This window comes from Octopus bimaculoides, chromosome 3 (genome assembly GCF_046866305.1).
Source record: "Octopus bimaculoides isolate indiv1 chromosome 3, ASM4686630v1, whole genome shotgun sequence".
Lineage (NCBI taxonomy): Eukaryota > Metazoa > Mollusca > Cephalopoda > Octopoda > Octopodidae > Octopus > Octopus bimaculoides.
This window is the reverse complement of record NC_142930.1, coordinates 113,740,235-113,761,519: the sequence shown is the minus strand read 5'-3', so window position 1 is coordinate 113,761,519 and position 21,285 is coordinate 113,740,235. Positions and strand designations below refer to the sequence as shown.

Here is a 21,285-nt window from a genome sequence, read left to right as displayed (position 1 = left end):
TGGCAAAGTACCACACAGAAGTACTGAACCTGGAACCATGTAGTTGGGTAACAGACTTATTGTCAATATTATTATACAGCCACACCTGCACCAAAAAAATATGTTCCCATGCTGAGAATCTATATAAAAGTATGTAAAGCCATTGGATATATTATAAGACGTCATTGCTCTTGATATTTATGGTCATTCAAAGGTGGTGGTCTGGAAGAATCTTCCGTTCATTGCTGACACAAGAACATTGGGAATATATGGGCTGCAGCTGCTATTAAAGTTCACTGGTAGAAATGACAAAATATTTTAACTGTAAATGAGCTTTATTTTTTTTTCTGTTTAAAGCAGATAACTTTATGTTCATTTATGGTGATGCTGACATATTGTAATAAATTAAATAAAAAGTAATCTGTCAGACTAACAAAGACAGCAACTGTGTAGATCTTTAGTATAAGAGAGTAAATAAATATTAAAATGTTGACACATATCATTCTTGTGACAGAGAATTGAGAAAGCATTTATACAAATCCAGATTTAGGTAAGTTTTTAACCAAACATGAGCTGATATCAAAATGACAGCTCACACACAGGCAGATAGATAGATAGACAGATAGATGGATAGATAGATAGACAAATAGATAGATAGATAGACTGATAGATAGATAGATAGATAGATAGATAGATAGATAGATTGATAAGGCAGGCAGGCAGGCATTTCAGAGATGACTTGCTTAGCAGTCAGAATATATCATCATTGTTTAACATCTGTTTTCCATGCTGGCATGTGTTGGACAGTTTGGCAAGAGCAGTCCAGACTCTAAATTGTCTGTTGTGGCATGGTTTCTATTGCAGGATGCCCTTCCTAATGTCAAGCATTTTACAGAGTGTCCTGGGTGGTTTTTATGTGCCACCACCATAAGTATGTTTACACAGCACCATTGTGAGTGCATTTTACATAGTGCCATCACAAGTGCATTTTATGTGGCACCGGCACCTGTAAAGAACAAGCCTGATATTTCAGACCTATCGCTCTGCAGAAGGTAGGTTTGAATCCCAGCTGAAGAAAGCCATGAAAGAAATAGTCATGGCAGCTGAAACTAGCTCAAGGTGGCTATGGTTGATTTAGAGACTGAAAGTAGAACCCTTTCATTGGTGAAGGCTAGTTTGGTCCTCAGTGCCTCACTCAAGTGAAATGTACAGGCAAAGGGGTGAAGCGCTTGTAAATACTTGCTGAAGGTATGGAAGAGTTGCCAGCATTGCAATGGATTTAGAAGAGCTTTCAAAACCTCTGAGTAATTCCTGCAGTTTCTGTGTGGAGCAAAGAATTGCTCATATTTAGTTGCCCCCGCCCACACATGCACACATATATATATATATGGGGTGGATGAACAGCCGACAACTGATGAAGGGTTGTTCTTTATGTTACTTGTCTTGTTTTCCATTTGTTTCTCTCGTTTGCATACCCAAGTTTGCCTTCTTATTTCATGTTGTTTATGTTTTGTGATGTCCTGTACCCATATATGCATTTATATATATATATATATGTATATATATCATTTTGCCATGATAGATCGCTAACCACTACACACATTTTTTTTCTCTCATTGTTTCTTTCTGTGTTCCTTTCTGTGGAAGAGCGTAGGCTCGAAACGTTAAAGACTTTTTCAATCCCTGAGCGTTTGTTTTCTACACTACTTGTCTTTGTCTTTTTTTCTGTGAATTCTCCCTATATATATATATATATATATATATATATATATATATATATATATATATATATATATATATATATATATATATATGTATGTACACATACACATATACAATGAGGTTTTCCAGTTTCTGTTGAGTAAGTGTTGTATCTAAATTTCCATCTAGGACAGATGTGACATTGGTTCAACTGAGAATTGAAATAGGAATTTTTGGGAAGATTAGTAATTTTCAAACAAGATTAATACATTCAGGAATCTTTTACTAAGAAAGATTATCAATCATAAGACAATCAATCATCAGAGAATAGATTTGGTGAAGATTGGAAGATTTTTGTAATTGAATGACTTTTCTAGAAAGCAGAAAGTACTTATTAGTTAGTATATATTTTTTTCTTTTTGGTTCTAGCCATGGCCAACCTATCATATTAATTTCCTAGACACAGTAAACCGGATCGAATTTCCCAATGTATCTTTTTTCCAAACCACTGCTGCCTGTATTGAAGAATGTTTGGCTATTATTTCTTGCAGGTCAAGCAACCACGTAGAGATACTCTGCCTTTAGAATTTCCATTTACTTTTATCTTCGTCAAAGATGTTCAGTTCCACATATCTTCGTATTTTCATCAAATATCTTTTACACCATTTCATTTAAATATTAACCATACTGCTTTCATCGTGTGAAATTAGAAACTTAGAGCAATGTGGAAACAATTTATTTTTGATTATGGAACTTGAAGTAGAGAAAGCTATATGTAGCAGCATGTAGAACAATGGGTTAAAAAAACTTTGTCTCTCCAGAGGCACAATGGCTGTGTAGTCAGAAGTTTGCTTCCCAATTACATGGTTCTCGGTTCAGTTCCTCTGCGTGACACCTTGGACAAGTGTCTTCTACTATAGCCTTGGGCTCACCAAAGCCTTACAACTGGATTTAGTAGACAGAAACTGAAATAAGACCCATCAAATCTGTGTGTGTGTGTGTGTGTGTCTTTGTGTTTGTGCTCCACCACCACCAGCACCACTTGATAACTAGTGTTGGTTTGTTTACATCCCCGTAACTTAGCAGTTCAGCAGGCCTTAGAAAAACAGTTCTTAACCCATTTTTAACTGATAAAGATATAAATAATACACTGTTATTCATATCTTTATCTGTTTAGTGTCCCATTATTAAAAACAAATTATTTCATTAACCCTTTAGCATTTAAACCAGCCTTACCCAGCTCAGATATTGGATCTATTTTATGGTTTAAACTAGCCGATCCTGCCTCTCACACTTAACAACAATGCCATTCAAAAAATAAACAATTTAATCATGCAGGCTTAATTCAAACGATATGAATGAATATGCATTACATTTGACAGAGTAATGTGAATGCTAAGGGGTTAATCATACTGCTTTATATTCATGCCACCATGATAGCTAACACAGACAGAAGAGTAGCTAGGCAGTTGCATATCATTATAGAAGAAATATTTTAAAGTAGGATGCACTTCCTTCTACTGACCAATCAATTGTGAAATAGCAGAAGCCCATATTTATTTCCAACATTGAAGAACAATAAGGTAACACAGTGTAATGACTCTTGCCCGGAGGCAATGTACAGGAAAATCATTATTTCATTAAACTATAAAGTAATTATAAGAAAACAATCCTTGTTTATGATGTTCAGTGACAGTTTTCTGTTTTTGTGTTTAGACAGGTGAAATGGGCAACATTCTTACTCCCTCTGAACAAATTGCTTTAATTGTAGCCACGCTGTGTCATGATTTGGATCATCGAGGACAGAACAATCAGTTCCAAAAAAAGTGAGTCTGATGTTTATTCCATTACTACACTTTCTCTCTACATATATGATCATATTTATACAAATAGACAGCTAAGTGTGGACTACTTGCACCTATGTGTGTATGTGAGTGTGTGTGTATATATATATCTTTATATCTAGGTATATATTTGTATGTGTATATGTCTATGTATGAGTGTGTGTGTGTGTGTAATATATATATATATATATATATATATATATATATATATATATATATATATATATATATATATTATTTTGTTTAAAAGAGTTCCAACACTGTCTGTTTTTTTTATGTTTTATTTATATTCCTGCAGAACCAATGTGGGGTATAGAATATGGAATATACAATATATAATACAATATATAATATAAAATAAAATAAAATAAAAATGGATGGCACCATGAAAGAAAGTATTGAATGTAGATGAAATATTGAGTGTTCAATATAAAGGATCAAATATATAAATATATAAATATAAATATATAAAGGCGACTCGAGTTTCAGGGCTATTTCCCTTCGTCATGGCCGGTATGACAGACTTTAGTCTGTTAAAGTCTGTCATACCGGCCATGACGAAGGGAAATAGCCCTGAAACTCGAGTCACCTTTATATATTTATATTTATATATTTGATCCTTTATATTGAACACTCAATATTTCATCTACATTCAATACTTTCTTTCATGGTGCCATCCATTTTTATTTTATTTTATTTTATATTATATATTGTATATTATATTATATATTGTATATTCCATATTCTATACCCCACATTGGTTCTGCAGGAATATAAATAAAACATAAAAAAAACAGACAGTGTTGGAACTCTTTTAAACAAAATAATATATTCCTCTATACACAATCATACAAAAAAAACACCTTTTTTGTATTTATTTTTACTCGCATATATATATATATATATATATATATATATATATATATATATATATAATTTTTAAGCAGGACAGTAAGCATTAAAGCAAGGCAAACATCTCCAGTCCTGTTTAACAATTATATATCCGCTTCATCGAAAATCTGCAATGGCTCCATAACTACTGTCTCGGCTATAACCTTGGAGCCCCAGTAATCCGTTACAGCACTTACTTAGCATACCTAATCATTTAGATGACCTGTGAAATAAAGTCCCATACTTTGTTTGTGTGTGTGTGTGTGTGTGTATATATCATCATCATCATCATCATCATCGTTTAACGTCCGCTTTCCATGCTAGCATGGGTTGGACGATTTGACTGAGGACTGGTGAAACCGGATGGCAACACCAGGCTCCAGTCTGATTTGGCAGAGTTTCTACAGCTGGATGCCCTTCCTAACGCCAACCACTCAGAGAGTGTAGTGGGTGCTTTTACGTGTCACCCGCACGAAAACGGCCACGCTCGAAATGGTGTCTTTTATGTGCCACCCGCACAAGCCAGTCCAGGGGCACTGGCAACGATCTCGCTCGAAAATCCTACAGGAGCCAGTCAGGCGGTACTGGCAACGGCCACGCTCAAAATGGTGCATCTCATGTGCCACCCGCACAAGAACCAGTCCAGGGGCACTGGCAACGATCTTACTTGGCTTGCCGGGTCTTCTCACGCACAGCCCATTTCCAAAGGTCTCGGTCCGTAGTCATCGCCTCGGTGAGGCCCAATGTACGAAGGTCTTGCCTCACCACCTCAGCCCAGGTCTTCCTGGGCCTACCTCTTCCACGGGTTCCCTCAACTGTTAGGGTGTGGCACTTTTTCACGCAGCTATCCTCCTCCATTCTCACCACATGTCCATACCAGCGCAATCGTCTCTCTTGCACGCCACAACTGATGCTTCTAATGTTCAGCTTTTCTCTCAAGATACTTACACTCTGACGGGTATTCACATTGACATTACACATCCAACGGAGCATACTGGCTTCATTCCTTGCGAGCTTACGTATGTCCTCAGCAGTTACAGCCCATGTTTCACTGCCATGTAGCATGGTTGTTCGTACGCATGCGTCATACAGTCTGCCTTTTACTCTGAGTGAGAGTCCCTTTGTCGCCAGCAGGGGTAAGAGCTCTCTAAACTTTGCCCAGGCTATTCTTATTCTAGCAGCTACACTTTCAGCGCACCCACCCCCACTACTAACTTGGTCGCCCAGATAGCGGAAGCTATCGACTACCTCTAGTTTTTCACCCTGGAATGAGATAGAAGTTGTTTCCTGTTTGTTTGCAGTCTTTATTGCACCTGAACATCTGCCACAAACAAAAACTAACTTGCTAGTTAACCTGCCTTTGATGTTGCTGCACCTCTTATGTGTCCATAGCTTGCACCGGGTACATCTTATAGAGTTACTACCTACTCCTTTTCTACATACTGAGCAGGGCCATCTACCTGAAGGGGTTTGTGTTTTATCTACCTTCCTACTTATTAGGATTTTGGTTTTAGCTAGGTTGACTCTAAGGCCCTTCAATTCTAGACCTTGCTTCCACACCTGAAACTTCTCCTCTAGTTCTGATAGTGACTCCGCAATTAGGGCAAGGTCATCAGCATAGAGGAGCTCCCAGGGGCAACCTGTCTTGAACTCCTCTGTGATTGCCTGGAGGACTATGGTAAATAATAGGGGGCTGAGGACGGAACCTTGGTGGACCCCTACCTCTACCCGGAATTCATTGCTGTACTCATTTCCAACCCTCACCTTACTGGCCGCATCTCTGTACATGGCTCGCACAGCTCTCACTAGCCATTCTTCTATCCCAAGTTTCCTCATTGACCACCAGATAAGGGATCGGGGGACCCTGTCAAAGGCTTTCTCCATGTCAACGAAAGCCAGGTACAGAGGTTTATCCTTGGCTAGGTATTTCTCTTGCAACTGTCTCACTAGAAATAAGGCATCAGTAGTGCTTTTACCTGGCACGAACCCAAACTGCATCTCATCTAAATTGATTCGCTCCCTAATTAGTTGGGCTATGACCCTCTCTGTAACTTTCATAACCTGATCTAACAGCTTGATGCCTCTATATATATATATATATATATATATATATATATAGGTATATATTTGTATGTGTATATATATATTCTTTTATTTGTTTCAGTCATTTGACTGTGGCTATGCTGGAGCACCGCCTTTAGTCGAGCAAATTGACCCCAGGACTTATTCCTTGTAAGCCTAGTACTTATCCTATCGGTCTCTTTTGCCAAACTGCTAAGTAATGGGGACGTAAACACACCAGCATCGGTTGTCAAGCGATGTTGGGAGAACAAATACAGACACGGACACACACACACACACACACACACACACACACACACATATGACAGGCTTCTTTCAGTTTCCGTCTACCAAATCCACTCACAAGGCTTTGGTTGGCCCGAGGCTCTAGTGGAAGGCACTTGCCCAAGGTGCCACACAGTGGGATTGAACCCAGAACCATGTGGTTGGTAAGCAAGCTACTTACCACACAGCCATATCTATCTATCTATCTATATATATATATATATATATATATATATATATTGCACCAGAAAAAATTGAATTCAAAACATGAACATATATATATATATTTTTTATTAATATTTAGTATAAACGACATAGTGACTCAAGTGCTAAGAGTTTCGTGCATTAGCACTATTGTGTGTGTGTGTGTGTGTGCGTGCGTGCGTGTGTATTCATTTTTTTTTTCATTTTGCTTAATCAGTTTCTTGTTACTCTGAGTTTCACCTGTAGGAACACAGGATCTTCAGGTAAGTTGTGACTGGAAAATTGATTGAGTTTGCACATTTGTATATAGTTTTCTAATCACAGCATGTGATGATGAAGGGAAAGTATAAAAATAGGGAGGGGGTATGGAGGAAAATGTACTTTCTTCTCATTATCACATCTTATCATTAGAAAACTGTACATGAATGTGCAAACCCAATCAATTTTCCATTCATCACTTGCCTGAAGATCCTGTGTACTTAAAGGTGCCAAGCAGGGTAGAAAGGAACCTCTACCATGGTATTGAGTATTTTTATTCTAACACTTAATACTAAATAGATATGAATACACTATACCTAAGGAAAAAAACTGGATGGTCATGGCTGGGTTAAGGTTTGAACAAAGATCTTAGAGCCAGTCTGGGGCTGAACAGTAACTTGTCACTTTTAATTCTTTTAGACCTGGGCCACTGTGTCTAAATTTACCCTCCACCTGGACTAAAAATCAGGAGAATAACAGTAATAAGCCTGTCTCTTTGCTACCATATTTGCTCACCTGAATCTCTACTTTCCTCATCAGTTTCGCCAGTTTGGTTGTCCGAATCACTCTCGTTGTCAGTGTAAGGGTAAACTCTTCATCCGAAGATTAAATATCAATGATTTCCTCAGCTGCAATGAATCTAGGCATTGGTCATTTATAAGACAAAGTGCTGGGTTCATCACACATTTATTTCATTGCAAAATTAATTTTTTTTCCTAGGAGTGGCTTTGTGGTAAGTAGCTTGCTTACCAACCACATGGTTCTGGGTTCAGTCCCACTGCGTGGCACCTTGGGCAAGTGTCTTCTACTATAGCCTCGGGCCGACCAAAGCCTTGTGAGTGGATTTGGTAGACGGAAACTGAAAGAAGCCCGTCGTATATATATATATATATATATATATATATATATGTGTGTTTGTGTGTCTATGTTTGTCCCCCCAACATCGCTTGACAACCGTTGGTGGTGTGTTTATGTCCCCGAAACTTAGCGGTTCAGCAAAAGGGACCTATAGAATAAGTACTAGGCTTCCAAAGAATAAGTCCTGGGGTCGACTAAAGGTGGTGCTCCAGCATGGCCGCAGTCAAATGACTGAAACAAGTAAAAGAGTAATTTAAAACAAGTAAACCACAGCTATGGGGGATACCATTAACAATGAGTCATAAACACTCTTGACTATGAAACAGCAATGTGGTCACTTGTCTAATTTTAGCATTTTATCTTCTTTTTCTATATGTGCTGTTCATTACCATTTCAGTGGGAATTTATCAGAGGTGACATTTAAGCTCTTCTCACTACAGTGGAAACACAGCATGACAGGGTTAAAGCACTGCCCTTGTATGCTGCAGTGACCGAATTGTCCTCTCTTTGTGGAAGCACCTGTTTGAATCACATTAGACAGGGTCACTTACAAAGTGTCTTCATTACAAACACAATACAGTCTTGTGTGAGTTTTAAGTTACGAAATGTTTCCCCCATTACACTTGTTTAAACTCTAAATGGTAAACTTGATATTATACAGAAACAATGCTTGCATGTTCTACTTGCCAACAAGAATTCATTAATCATCATTAACTTACAGAAACAACATCTGTGTATATTAATAGGAGAAAAACAAAGACATGAAAGAAGTCTAATTATTTTGATACTTCACTTTGAGTTATGAGCCATACACAATTATGCAGGACAGTCTGACCAACCAGATGCATTTTGCTTCATGTTTCAGAAAAACTTCAAGAAACACAATTCTGTGGCAACTGTTTATACAAATGTTTAACCCTTTAACATTTAAACCGGCCATATCCAGCTGAAATATTCGACCTGTTATGTTCAAGCTGGTCAGATCTAGCTTCTCACACCTGCCCAACAATGTTAATTAAAAAATATACAGCCGCATAATCGAAATCTCAAGGCTAGAAGATAATGCCAGATTAATTCAAAACGATCATGGCGGCAACGACCGAAACCTTTGGTATTATGTCGTGCTTGAGAAGAAGCTGAGCAAAATCACAATCATGGCAGATACTGGTGTCACACAAATGGCACCCGTGCCATTGGTACATAAAAGTACTTAGCACATTCTCAGAGTGGTTGACGTTCAGAAAGGCACCCAGCTTAAGAAAGCCATGCCAAATCAGACTGGCGTTTGATGCAGCCTTTCAGCTTACCAGCCCTGGTCAAACCATCCAACCCATGCCAGCATGGTATAAAAGGTGGGCTGCAGCAAATATTCTGCTCAATACCACAGATTTGCTTGTCGGTTGTTTGACCATAATCAGTTAAGCATGTCCCTTAGTGGCTGACGATATGTGCATCTCTGATCACTAGCAGAAATAGTGGGGGAGCGTTATAGCCATATGTTAAGAGGAATTCTTTGGGGTTTGAATAATTCACCTCTGGAAACATGGGTGTTTCATTCAACATCCTTAAACCATCCTTATTTAGGGACTTATTGAGCAGGATGGGCTACTCAATCAGAAAATTCTAACTAGGTCCCACCTGCGAGGTCATACACTGTTTATCTTGATATGGGGTCCTCATGTCGCACATATGGTTGTGATGTATGTGCCTGATGTACCCTTATCAGACAGTTAGTCATGGGCTTTGTATATGTGTACCCTAGTGTCACTTTGATGGCATTCATTGCTCTCTCACTCAATGATAATAAAGCTAATGTGAAGATCAAATAAATAGTGTGTGTGTTTATTGGCAAAATGACCATCCCCAAATGTAACAATATGGTTTATATAATTTTTAGTTTATTTCCTGTCCCTCATATTATAATTTGCACATCAGTACATCCTAACTCTCCCATGAAATTGGGAAAATGGTAACAGTATAGAACCTCATTGGGTGGATTGAACCTGTGGTTCTATGATACTAATAAAAACTGAGAATTGAATTAAAAGTATGAGAGTCAAGGATGTCTGTGGAATATTCAGCCACTTACCTATCAATTTAACTAGTAGGTGGGTCATTTGATTAAATAACTGAAATTCTAGGTGTGGCTGTGGTAAGTTTGCTTCCCAACCACATGGTTCCAGGTTCAGTCCCACTACATGGCATCTTGGGCAAGTGTCTTCTACTCTCGCTGTGAGCTGACCAAAGCCTTGTGAGTGGATTCAGTAGATGGAAACTGAAAGAAGCCCTTCATTTATATATATATATATATTTATCTATGTACGTGTGTCATTGTGTCTGTTTGTCCCTCATCACCACTTGGCAACCAATGTTGGTGTGTTTACCTCCCTGTAACTTTACAGTTTGGCAAAAGAGTTCGATAGAATATGTACCAGGTTTAAATGATAATAATAATAATAATAATAATAATAATAATAATAATAATAATAATAAAAGACAAGTACTAGGGCTGATTCATTCAGCTAAAAGTTATTCAAAGCAGTGCCCCAGCTTGGCCACACTTTCATCACCTACACAAGTAAAAGATAACAGATAAAAAAATGGACAGAACAGGTTTTCATTTTGGTTTGCATGAAGTTTATTCACTCAGCCGTGACGTTGTCTTTAGAGTCAGTTATTTTTTGCCGGTATTGTTATTTCACCATTGTCATCTTCCCCTTCGTCATCATCACCACTGTCATCATCACTATGGCTAACAGGTGGCTTCATCATCATCATCATCACCACCACCACCACCATCACCTCTATGATCATCATCATCATCTCTACCATCATCACCACCACCACCTCTACCATCGTCATCATCATCACTACCTCCACCATCACCTCTACCATCATCATCATCATCACCACCAACATCTCTACCATGATCATCACCATCATCTCAACCATCATCATCATCATAACCATCAGCATCATCACCATCATCATCATCATCACCACCATCATCATCACCACCACCTCTACCATCATCATCATCTCTACCACCATCATCATCATCACCACCACCACCTCTACCAACAGTGCAGCACTATCATCATCACCACCACCATAGTCGTCATCATCATCATGATCATCATCAAGTCTATCGTTGCACCCTCACAGCCATTAGTGCTGTCTGCCTGTCACATCTTGTTAATAACACCCCAGCAATGAATCATATATCTGTGTAATTAATACCGATATGATTATAGTCATTGATACCTAACCGAACTGAAACAATAAGGAATACATGGTATGACGATGATGAAGATGATGATGATGATGATAGTGATCAGCAAGGCGGTGTTATGACATTAGGTTCTGTTGTTGTTTAAGCTCCCAGCCAGAAATATGATTGAATGCATTCCAGCCATGACATCCTATCCTTTTATCTCCTAGACTCAGCTCATCCACAAACTCTTAAATGTTCTTTTGTAAAGCAATAAAACATGTGATATAGGGTACAGATAAAGTTGCATCTAATGACGTAACGTAATAGGCATATAAAATAAGTGCTCGGGCTGGTTTACTACTTAAAACTCCAACTTGAACTGCAACTAATACCAAAAAGTGGTGTTGTAGCTGTCTAGCAATGGATGGCTATGAGATGGTTATCAGTGAGTGGGTATATGTATCGTAGAAAGAAAGAACGAGCAGACAAACAGTTGGTATCAGTTTAAAGCATGGAATTTATAATTTAACCCTTTAGTGTTTAAACTGACCATATCCAGCCCAGATATTCTACATGTTTTATATTTGAACTAGCCATATCTAGCCCCTCACCTAACCTGTATTGACATTTTGAAAATAAACAATCACATCATTGAAATCTCAAAGCTGTAAATTAATGCATGATTAACCCTTTTGTTACTGTATTTATTTTGAGATGTTCTGTGTTTCTTTCAATTACTTTAAATATAACAAAGAATTTAGTAAAATAACTTAGTTATCATTAAGCTAGTGTTAGGAACATAAATTGTGACTAAGGTTTAGTGGAAGATTTTAATTCAGAACTTATAAAAACAAGACATTTGTACTACACAGACAGAGGTGGTTTCAGGCGAGTTGGTATCGAAAGGGTTAAGGCCCACCTTATTCTCTCTTTCTCCAACTTTGACCCTTTTGTTGCCATATTTTTGTTGAGATGTTCTGTATTTCTTCCAGTTAATTTTAAATATAACAAAGAATTTAGTAAAATAACATAGTTATCATTAAACTAGTGTTAGGAATATAAATTGTGACTAAGGTTTGATGGAAGATTTAAATTCAAAACTTATGAAAACCAGACATTTGTACTACAGAGCCAGAGCTGGTTTCAGCCGGATTGGTATCAAAAGGGTTAATTCAAAACAATTTGAGTGAAAAAGTATTACATTTGACAGAGTAATCTGAATGCTAAAGGGTTAAACACAATTGTAACATAATTGTAAGGTTGTTACAATTAAGTTGTTGGAGCTGAATGTATTATACAAAGAAGGGAGTAAGAAGGTGTGCAGATAATCTCTTACAGCTGTTTCTAGAACACCTGTATATATGGTACATTTCTCAGCAAAGATAAGCTTTCTATATAATAGGCACAGGAGTGGCTGTGTGTTAAGTAGTTTGCTTACCAACCAGATGGTTCTGGGTTCAGTCCCACTGCATGGCACCTTGGACAAGTGTCTTTTACTATAGTCTCGGGTCAACCAAAGCCTTGTGAGTGGATTTGGTAGACAGAAACTGAAAGAAGCCTGTCGTATATATGTATATATATGTATGTATGTACATGTGTGTGTGTATATGTTGGTGTTTCTGTTTTTATCCCCCTCAACATCACTTGAAAACCGATGCTGGTGTGTTTACGTCCCTGTAAGTTAGCAGTTCGGCAAAAGAGACCGATAGAATAAGTACTAGGCTTACAAAGAATAAGCCCTGGGCTTAATTTGCTCAACTAAAGGTGGTGCTCCAGCATGGCCGCAGTCAAATGACTGAAGCAAATAAAAGAAATAAAGAATAGTCCATCTCCAGAGAGGAAGAATTGAGGAAGATCCTTAATAGAAGATATTGGTAATTACCAATTCCATCGTCAAAGAGGGTTACTAGTTCCAAGATCTTCCAAGTATAAGTGGGTAAGTGGTGGAGCATTTGATAAGATTGTTTGGAGAGCAGACAATAAGGGGAATGAGGAGGCGCACTGCAACAATAAAAATTAAGCAGGGCTGAAGGTGCATGACCAATGGGTCATCTGTGTCTAAAATGATTTTAAATCTACAATTTTATCTTTTTGTTTTTTATCTTTTATTATTTTCTCCAGAGCCATGACGCCTTTGGCCCAGCTCTATTCTACCTCTACATTAGAACATCATCATTTTGACCAGTGTATTATGATTCTAAACACAAAGGTAAATGGTTCTTCCTTTCTTTCATTAATTCTTATTGATTTCTGTTTTTTCCAGTAAATTTTTAGTTGTGGCTGTTGTAGTGATGTGGGCGAGGGTGTCTGGAAATTTGTGTGTCTGTGTGTGTATTACTACGTCCTTGTTTTGACATTGTGTATTAGTTGTAAGCGAGTGTCACTGTTATACAAGCAGTGTCCTTTATTTCTAATCTTCTTTGACAACATGTTTGGACATGGGGACTGTTACCTTGCTTGGAAACAGGTGAGGGTTGGTGACAGGAAGAGCATTTGGCAGTAAAAAAGAAAAAAGAAAAATCTGTCTCCATAAGTACCATTCAGCTCATGCAAATGTGGAAGAGTGCATGTTAACACAATTAAGATTATGATGGTAAACTCTCTGCAGTTGATGACTTCATCATCAAAATACTTACATTTTCAAGATGGAATGAAAATATTACATTACATCTTCAAGTGAAGAACATTTCAATTGCTATTGACAGATCTACAAGATACCCACTACTTGAAGATGTGTAATAAAATGATGACTTGTATGTGTCTGTAAAAGGGTGTGAGTGGAGAGAGACAGACAGAGGGAGGGAGAGAGAGAGAGAGAGAAAGAGAGGTGGTCTTGGCATTTTGTAGGTACTCAATGAGTAACATTTACAAAGTAGGTCAGGTGGGGAATATTCTCATCAAACAAAGTCTAGACACAGTTTCAGTTCATGATTGCAGCTCTTTAAACTAAATTTACACCACTTACTGGCATGAACAACACTGAATCTTATTTCTGCAGTGAAATAAGTAAGGCCGAGCCACTAATGGACAGTTGTACTCAGGGAAGATGGTGTGGTTCCCTTTCTTTCCATCCGTCTTTCATTCTTACCTGACTGTGTGGTTGAGAAACTTGCTTTTCAATCATGTGGTTTTGAGTTCAGTCCCAATGTGTGGCACTTTGGCAAGTGTCTTCTACTATTGCCTTGGGACTGACCAAATCCTTGTAAATGGATCTGGAAGAGACTGTTGCTTGTACGTGTGTGTGCATGTGTGTGTGTGTATCTTTCTCTTGGCATCATGTAATGTTTGTAAACAAGTATCATCGTCGTAAAAGTAGTGTTGTTCATTTCTAGTTTTCCTTGAAAGGCCTATCTGGCTGTGGGGAAATATTTCCTTGCTTGGAAACAGGTAAGGTTTGGCAACAGGAGGGGCACCTGGCTGGAGAAAATCTGCCTCAATGAATTTGGTCTCTTCCATGTGGTTATGGAAAAGTGAATGTTTGATGATGATGCTAGCAATGGCAGCTGGTGGTGGTGGTGGTGGTGGCAGCAGCAGCAGCAGTGTAGGCTCAATATTTTGTATTTTCTGCTAATATGTCCTAATTTCCAGCAGGATATTGAAGAGATTAAACTGGGGATTTTTTTCCAATTCCATCATTTTCTAGAATAGAGTGACTTCTTAATTGTTTCATGTCAACACACGAGAGAACTTGACATGTAGTACTGCAAACTAACAACATACTTAACTAGACAATATACAAAATACGTAGCGACAAATTATATGGTTAAGTATTTTCTTAGCTCACAGTGCATCTTGATGTGGACGGATAGAGGAGGGAGAGGAGTAGCAAGATGTGGGTGGTAGAGGCAGAGGTTGTGATTAAAGATGGACAGAGCTAATGTTTTAGTGGGGTTTTTTTTCCCTCTCATTTTACAAGTGGCAGGGTTTGGGAATAGGAATAAGTATGGCATAGTTCAGTGGTTCTCAACCATTTTTTTTACCTCTGGATCCCTTTAATTTCTATTTCACTCAGTTGGACCCTCGTAACCATTTGATGTTTACAGAAAATCCTGTTATATTTCTCATCATCATCATCAAACATCCGTTTTCCGTCCTGTCATGGGTTGGACAGTTTGACTGAGAACTGGTAAGCTGGAGAGCTGCACCTGGTTCCAGTCTTATTCGGCATGGTTTTCCATAGTTGGATGCCCTTCCTAATGCCAACCACTCCAAGAGTGTAATGGATGCTTTTTATGTTCCACTGGCATGGGTACCAGTTATGCAACACTGGCATCGACCATAACTACAGTCTCACTTGGCTTGACAGGTATATCGCCAAAAGTCTCAGTCATTTTGATACCCCCTTGGGTGTGTGTGTATATACATATATACGACGGGTTTCTTTCAGTTTCCATCTACCAAATCCACTCACAAGGCTTTGGTCGGCCCGAAGCTATAGTAGAAGACACTTGCCCAAGGTGCCACGCAGTGGGACTGAACCCGGAACCATGTGGTTGGTAAGCAAGCTACTTACCACACAGCCACTCCTACGCCTATATATAACTATGTATGAAAAAAACCCACTATATGTAAAATATGTGTGTGTGCATGTGAGAGTGTTCTGATGATGACTAGAAACATGTGTCCATGGCTGTCCTCTTATTTTCAGACAGTAAACATGTTCTTTTGCCTAATGGCATATCAGTTTTGGAGAGAATCTCGAATCTAGAGATTATCTACCATTCTGAGGTGCAGCTGTTCATAATTGGCATTTAGTAATTATGACAAATTCTCTGGAGGCAGAGGTAATTTTAATAAATGAAGAATTTTTGTTGTATGCTGTTTGACATACCATTATTTGTCTATGTTGTTCAAATATACGCCACTGGCCACTCTGGATTATTTTTGTTAGCTCACTTTTGATTGTGCATGTGTTTGTGTATGCAAATATACATATCTACATATATTTGTGTGTGTGTGTGTGTGTGTGTGTCTTTATGCCAATATACATATCTGCATGGGATGAGGTGGTGAAGCATGACCTTCGAACGTCAGGCCTCACAGAGGCAATGACAAAAGACCGTGACCTCTGGAGATATGCTGTAACTGAGAAGACCCAGCAAATAAAGTGAGTTCACAGCTGTAACCTACACCAGCATCGCATAACCAGCCCACTCAAAAGTTCCTTGGATTGTAGAGCGACATGCTGTGCTTGAAGAGACCTATTGAGTCAAGTACATCAAAATCAATATCAAATCAAATTACAATCAAATGGAAATTGTAGTTGTGACCCTCGTACCGGTGGCATGTAAAAAGCACCATCTGATCGTGGTTGATGCCAGCTCCTCTGGCCCCTGTGCTGGTGGCACGTATAAAGCACCCACTACACTAGTGGTTCACATTAGGAAGGGCATCCAGCCGTAGAAACACTGCCAAATCAGATTGGGGCCTGGCGCAGCCTCCTGGATTCACAGACCCTAGTCGAACCGTCCAACCCATGCCAGCATGGAAAACGGATGTTAAACGATGATGATGATAATGATGATGTGTGCACATGTGCACTAGTGTGTCTGTGATAGTTTTCTTCTGCAAACTTAAGTGGATTTGTATCAAAGAATGATGGTGATATCCTTCTAAGTTTTTCCTGTGAACAAACCATCCAGGTGCTTCTTCCTTTTAAGATTGTGTGAATTAAGTGATCCCTTACTTGTAAAACAGATAAGGGTTGGCGCCAGGGGTTGGCTACCTGGCTAAAAAACAGTGTCACAAATTATTATATTCAAACAACCCATGCTAGCTTAGAGAAAAGTGTTACAAAACAAATGAATAAATGTGTGTGTGTAAACATAAATACATACATATATATATGTATGTTTCTGTGTGTATTTGTGTACATATATGTATACGATTCACCCATACACACACATATATATATCTTAAATATTTTTAGAGATAAAATACATGCCAGCAATTTTTTTCTTTTTTTTTTTTTTTTTGCTAATTTCATTATGCGTGTGTGTGTGTGTGTGTGTGTATATATATATCTGTGTGTGTGTGTCTATATATATATATGTGTGCGTGTGTGTGCATCTGTATACATATGTATATATATATATATATGTATGTGTGTGTATATATATATATATATATATATATATATATATATATATATATATATATATATTGTTTTTTATTTTTTTAGAAAGTAGGATTATTCAAAATGTTTCCTTCCCAGCTCTTCGTCAATTGATAATTAGATCAGATAAAAATATAGAGTAAGCCGCAGCTGCAGGTTGATGTTGGATCTGAGTTAATCTCCTGTTTATTCCTTAATTCAATGCTTACATCTGTTGTGATAATAATTGCTCCAGCATTGATTTCACAACCAATGAACAATACGCTGCATCAGAGAAAGAGAGAGAGGAGGAGACAAATGAAATGATGAATTTTCAAAAAAATATCTAGACTATTCAGGTGTATTTTTTAAAGTTTTTTCTTTTTTTTTTTGAAAGGAAAACATTTTGCTAATCTCCCATCATCTTCATCATCACCATCACCACTATCATCATCATAACCAACACCCACGTCTACTTTTCCATGCTTGCATGGCTCAGATGGAATTTATTGAGGTAGATTTTTCTATTGCTGGGTACCCCTCCTGTCACCAACCTTCACCTCTTTCCAGACAAGGTAATATTTCCTTTGTGAAGGTGCATGGCTCAGTGGTTAAAGCATCGGACTCACAATCATGAGGTAGTGAGTTCAATTCCCAGACTGGGCTGTGTGTTGTGTTCTTGAGCAAGACCCTTTATTTTCATGTTGCTCCAGTTCAGTCATCTGTAGAAATGAGTTGTGTGTGTGTGTGTGTGTGTGTGTGTTCGTTTGTCACCTACTACTTCGCCATCAGTGTTGGTTTGTTTATGTCTCCATATTGTAGCAGTTCGGCAACAAAGACCGATAGAATAAATATAGAACTTACAGAAATGTAAATACTGGGGTTAATTTGTTCAAATAAAACTCACTTCAAGGCAGTGCCCCAGGATGGCCATTGTCCATTGAATGAAACAAGTAAAAAATAATAGATAAAAGATGCAAAAACAATTATCAGAAATACTGAGGCTCTGATCTGAACACTGTACGACAGGAAATTAACAAAAGCAACAACAACATTCCATCATACCCTTGTTGTAGAATGTGGAAAGTATTCCAAATCAGTGGTTCTCAACTGGGGCTCATATGACCTTTAGGGGTCCATATATGATATATGGTAAAAATTCATGTGAAATATTTTGTTTATACTTCTGCAGTTCCTTATAATATTTAATTATAAAAGTATAATAGAATTTTTTAAGCACCAAATGGCTATGAGGTTCAACCTGTGTAAACTAGGAATCAAAGGGTTTCATAGATAAAAGGGTCCATAGAGAAAAATGGGTTAATAATCAGTTGTCTGAATGATGCTTTTATGAAGTTCATAAGTCATTCGATGCTTGATCCCAGAGCCATACAACCCCCTACCCATTACCCTGCAAAAATCAAGTTCCTGGTGTATGGGTCTTCAGTACAGCAAGGTGCCAGACATCTTGGTCCTTTGTCATCTTGCCTGATAAATTCAGCATCCTGAGGTCGTTCTTCACTACTTCATCCTATGTCTTTGTGGGTCTCCACTTCCACATGTTCCATCTGGAAGTGGAGACCCAAGAAGACATGGGATGAAGTACTGTTTACCCCACCACACACACAGAGTTGTGGCTGTGTGGGTTAGAAGTTTGCTTCCCAACCATGTGGTCTTGGGGTTCAATCCTACTGAGCAACACTCTAAGCAAGTGTCTTCTACTGTAACCCAGGCTGACCAAAGCCTTGTGTGTATTTGCATAACATATACACTCACACACAAACTCAGTGGCCTTTGTACAGTTCCTACCGACATAATTCACTCTTGAGTTATTGTTTGACCCAGGTCTATAGTGTATAACACTCATTAATGTTGATATATATATGAATACACACACACACATTCACATATATTTGTATGTTTGTTTGTAATAATTTCATACCGAGAATATTATATTTTGATTGATACCAAATTAATTTGCATTCAAACTTAATGGACTTAATTATTTTCCCCTGTAGCATTAACACATTAATATTCTCTATACAATTAATATGATACGAAGCTGTCACATGAAACTCATTTTATATCATACCTCCATCGTCCCTCCCCTTGTTGCTTCTAATTAATGGGTGTATTTGTATAGACACCCACACAAAAAGGCAACCGGTAACCACTAGCATATTAAATAATGATTTAATGTGGACATTAGATAGTTTAATGTGGGCATCTATATATAATTTGTGACTATTTACATTTGCACATGTGTGCATTTAAATTTTACTATAAGCATCAAATTTATCTGATGGAGACAAGCCAGTATCTAGCATCTGCATGGTTGTCAATCCAATTAGATTTTCAGGTTCATTAGTGGACTCATTAGTTGACTTTTGTTCAGTTTTTGCTATTCCACTTCTCTTCAAAATTTCGGATAATTTTGTTAATATTGAATGTCAGCAGAATGTCGCCATTTTACCCAGGCAGTTTCATGTGAAGATGCATAACACAAGCATCCACACTGACTTGAACTGAAGACAGTTGCATTTACTATCACCGTTTAGCATCTGTTTTCCATGTTGGCATGGGTTGAATGGTTTGACAGGAGCTGGCCAGCCAGAGAGCTGCACCAGTAGGGCAACAAAAGAGCACTAATTGAGAAAATGAGGATTAGAAATTGTCCAGCATGATAACAATTCTTATTTCTTTATTACCCACAAAGAGCTAAATACAGAGGGGACAAAACAAGGACAGACAAAGGGATTAAGTTGATTACATCGACCCCAGTGCGTAACTGGTACTTAATTTATTGACCCTAAAAGGATGAAAGGCAAAGTCGACCTTGGCAGAATTTGAACTCAGAACGTAATGGCAGACGAAATACCACTAAGCATTTCACCCAGTGTGCTAACGTTTCTGCCAGCTCACCACCTTAGTAGTAGTAGTAGTAGTCGTAGTAGAAGAATAGTAGTGGTAGTAGTAGTAGTAGAAGAATAGTAGTGGTAGTAGTAGTAGTAGTAGTAGTAGAATAGTAGTGGTGGTAGCAGCAATAGTAGTAGTGGTAGTAGTAGTAGTAGAAGAATAGTAGTGGTAGTAGTAGTAGTAGAAGAATAGTAGTGGTAGTAGTAGTAGTAGAAGAATAGTAGTGGTAGTAGTAGTAGTAGAAGAATAGTAGTGGTAGTAGTAGTAGAATAGTAGTGGTGGTAGCAGCAATAGTAGTAGTAGTAGTAGTAGTAGTAGTAGTAGTAGAAGAATAGTAGTGGTAGTAGTAGTAGTAGAAGAATAGTAGTGGTAGTAGTAGTAGTAGAATAGTAGTGGTGGTAGCAGCAATAGTAGTAGTGGTAGTAGTAGAAGAATAGTAGTGGTAGTAGTAGTAGTAGAATAGTAGTGGTGGTAGCAGCAATAGTAGTAGTAGTAGTAGAAGAATAGTAGTGGTAGTAGTAGTAGTAGTAGTAGAAGAATAGTAGTGGTGGTAGTAGTAGTAGTAGTAGTAGTAGAATAGTAGTGGTGGTAGCAGCAATAGTAATAGTAGTAGTAGTGGTGGTGGTAGTAGTAGAATTGTGGTGGTGGTAGTAGTCTTATGGTAATCTTATTGTACACAGAACTCAGGTGCACTACAACGTATTTGTAGATATTGAATCCTTCGGCTTGATGACATTTGCTTTTTGTTTGTTTTGGTTTTATTGATCACTAGAAACTCTAAATCAATTAATTTATCAATTTAAAAAATTTTTTCTTATCATCTTCAGGGAAATGACATCCTTAGCAATATAAGTCAAGATGAATATCGAAATATCGTCCGAGTTCTTGAAGGTTCCATTTTAGCCACAGACCTGGCTTTATATTTCCGGTAAAAAAAAAAATAATTTTATTTTTCTATCTTTTATTTTCTTTTTCTTTTT

At 37.9% G+C, this 21,285-nt stretch overlaps 1 protein-coding gene across 5 annotated transcripts in view; it reads left to right on the top strand.

Moving 5' to 3' along the window:
• The window catches only part of LOC106879863 (dual 3',5'-cyclic-AMP and -GMP phosphodiesterase 11), a 237,633-nt gene that overhangs the window by 197,533 nt on the left and 18,815 nt on the right, over positions 1 to 21,285 (top strand). For 4 of the 5 annotated variants that reach the window (XM_089349480.1, XM_089349481.1, XM_014929581.3 and 1 more), the window contains 3 exons: positions 3,397 to 3,506; positions 13,417 to 13,504; positions 21,133 to 21,233. In XM_089349480.1, the coding sequence (XP_089205606.1) occupies positions 3,397 to 3,506; positions 13,417 to 13,504; positions 21,133 to 21,233 (299 nt within the window). The remainder of the gene's footprint in view (positions 1 to 3,396; positions 3,507 to 13,416; positions 13,505 to 21,132; positions 21,234 to 21,285) is intronic. The other variant, XM_089349482.1, reaches the window with a different exon arrangement.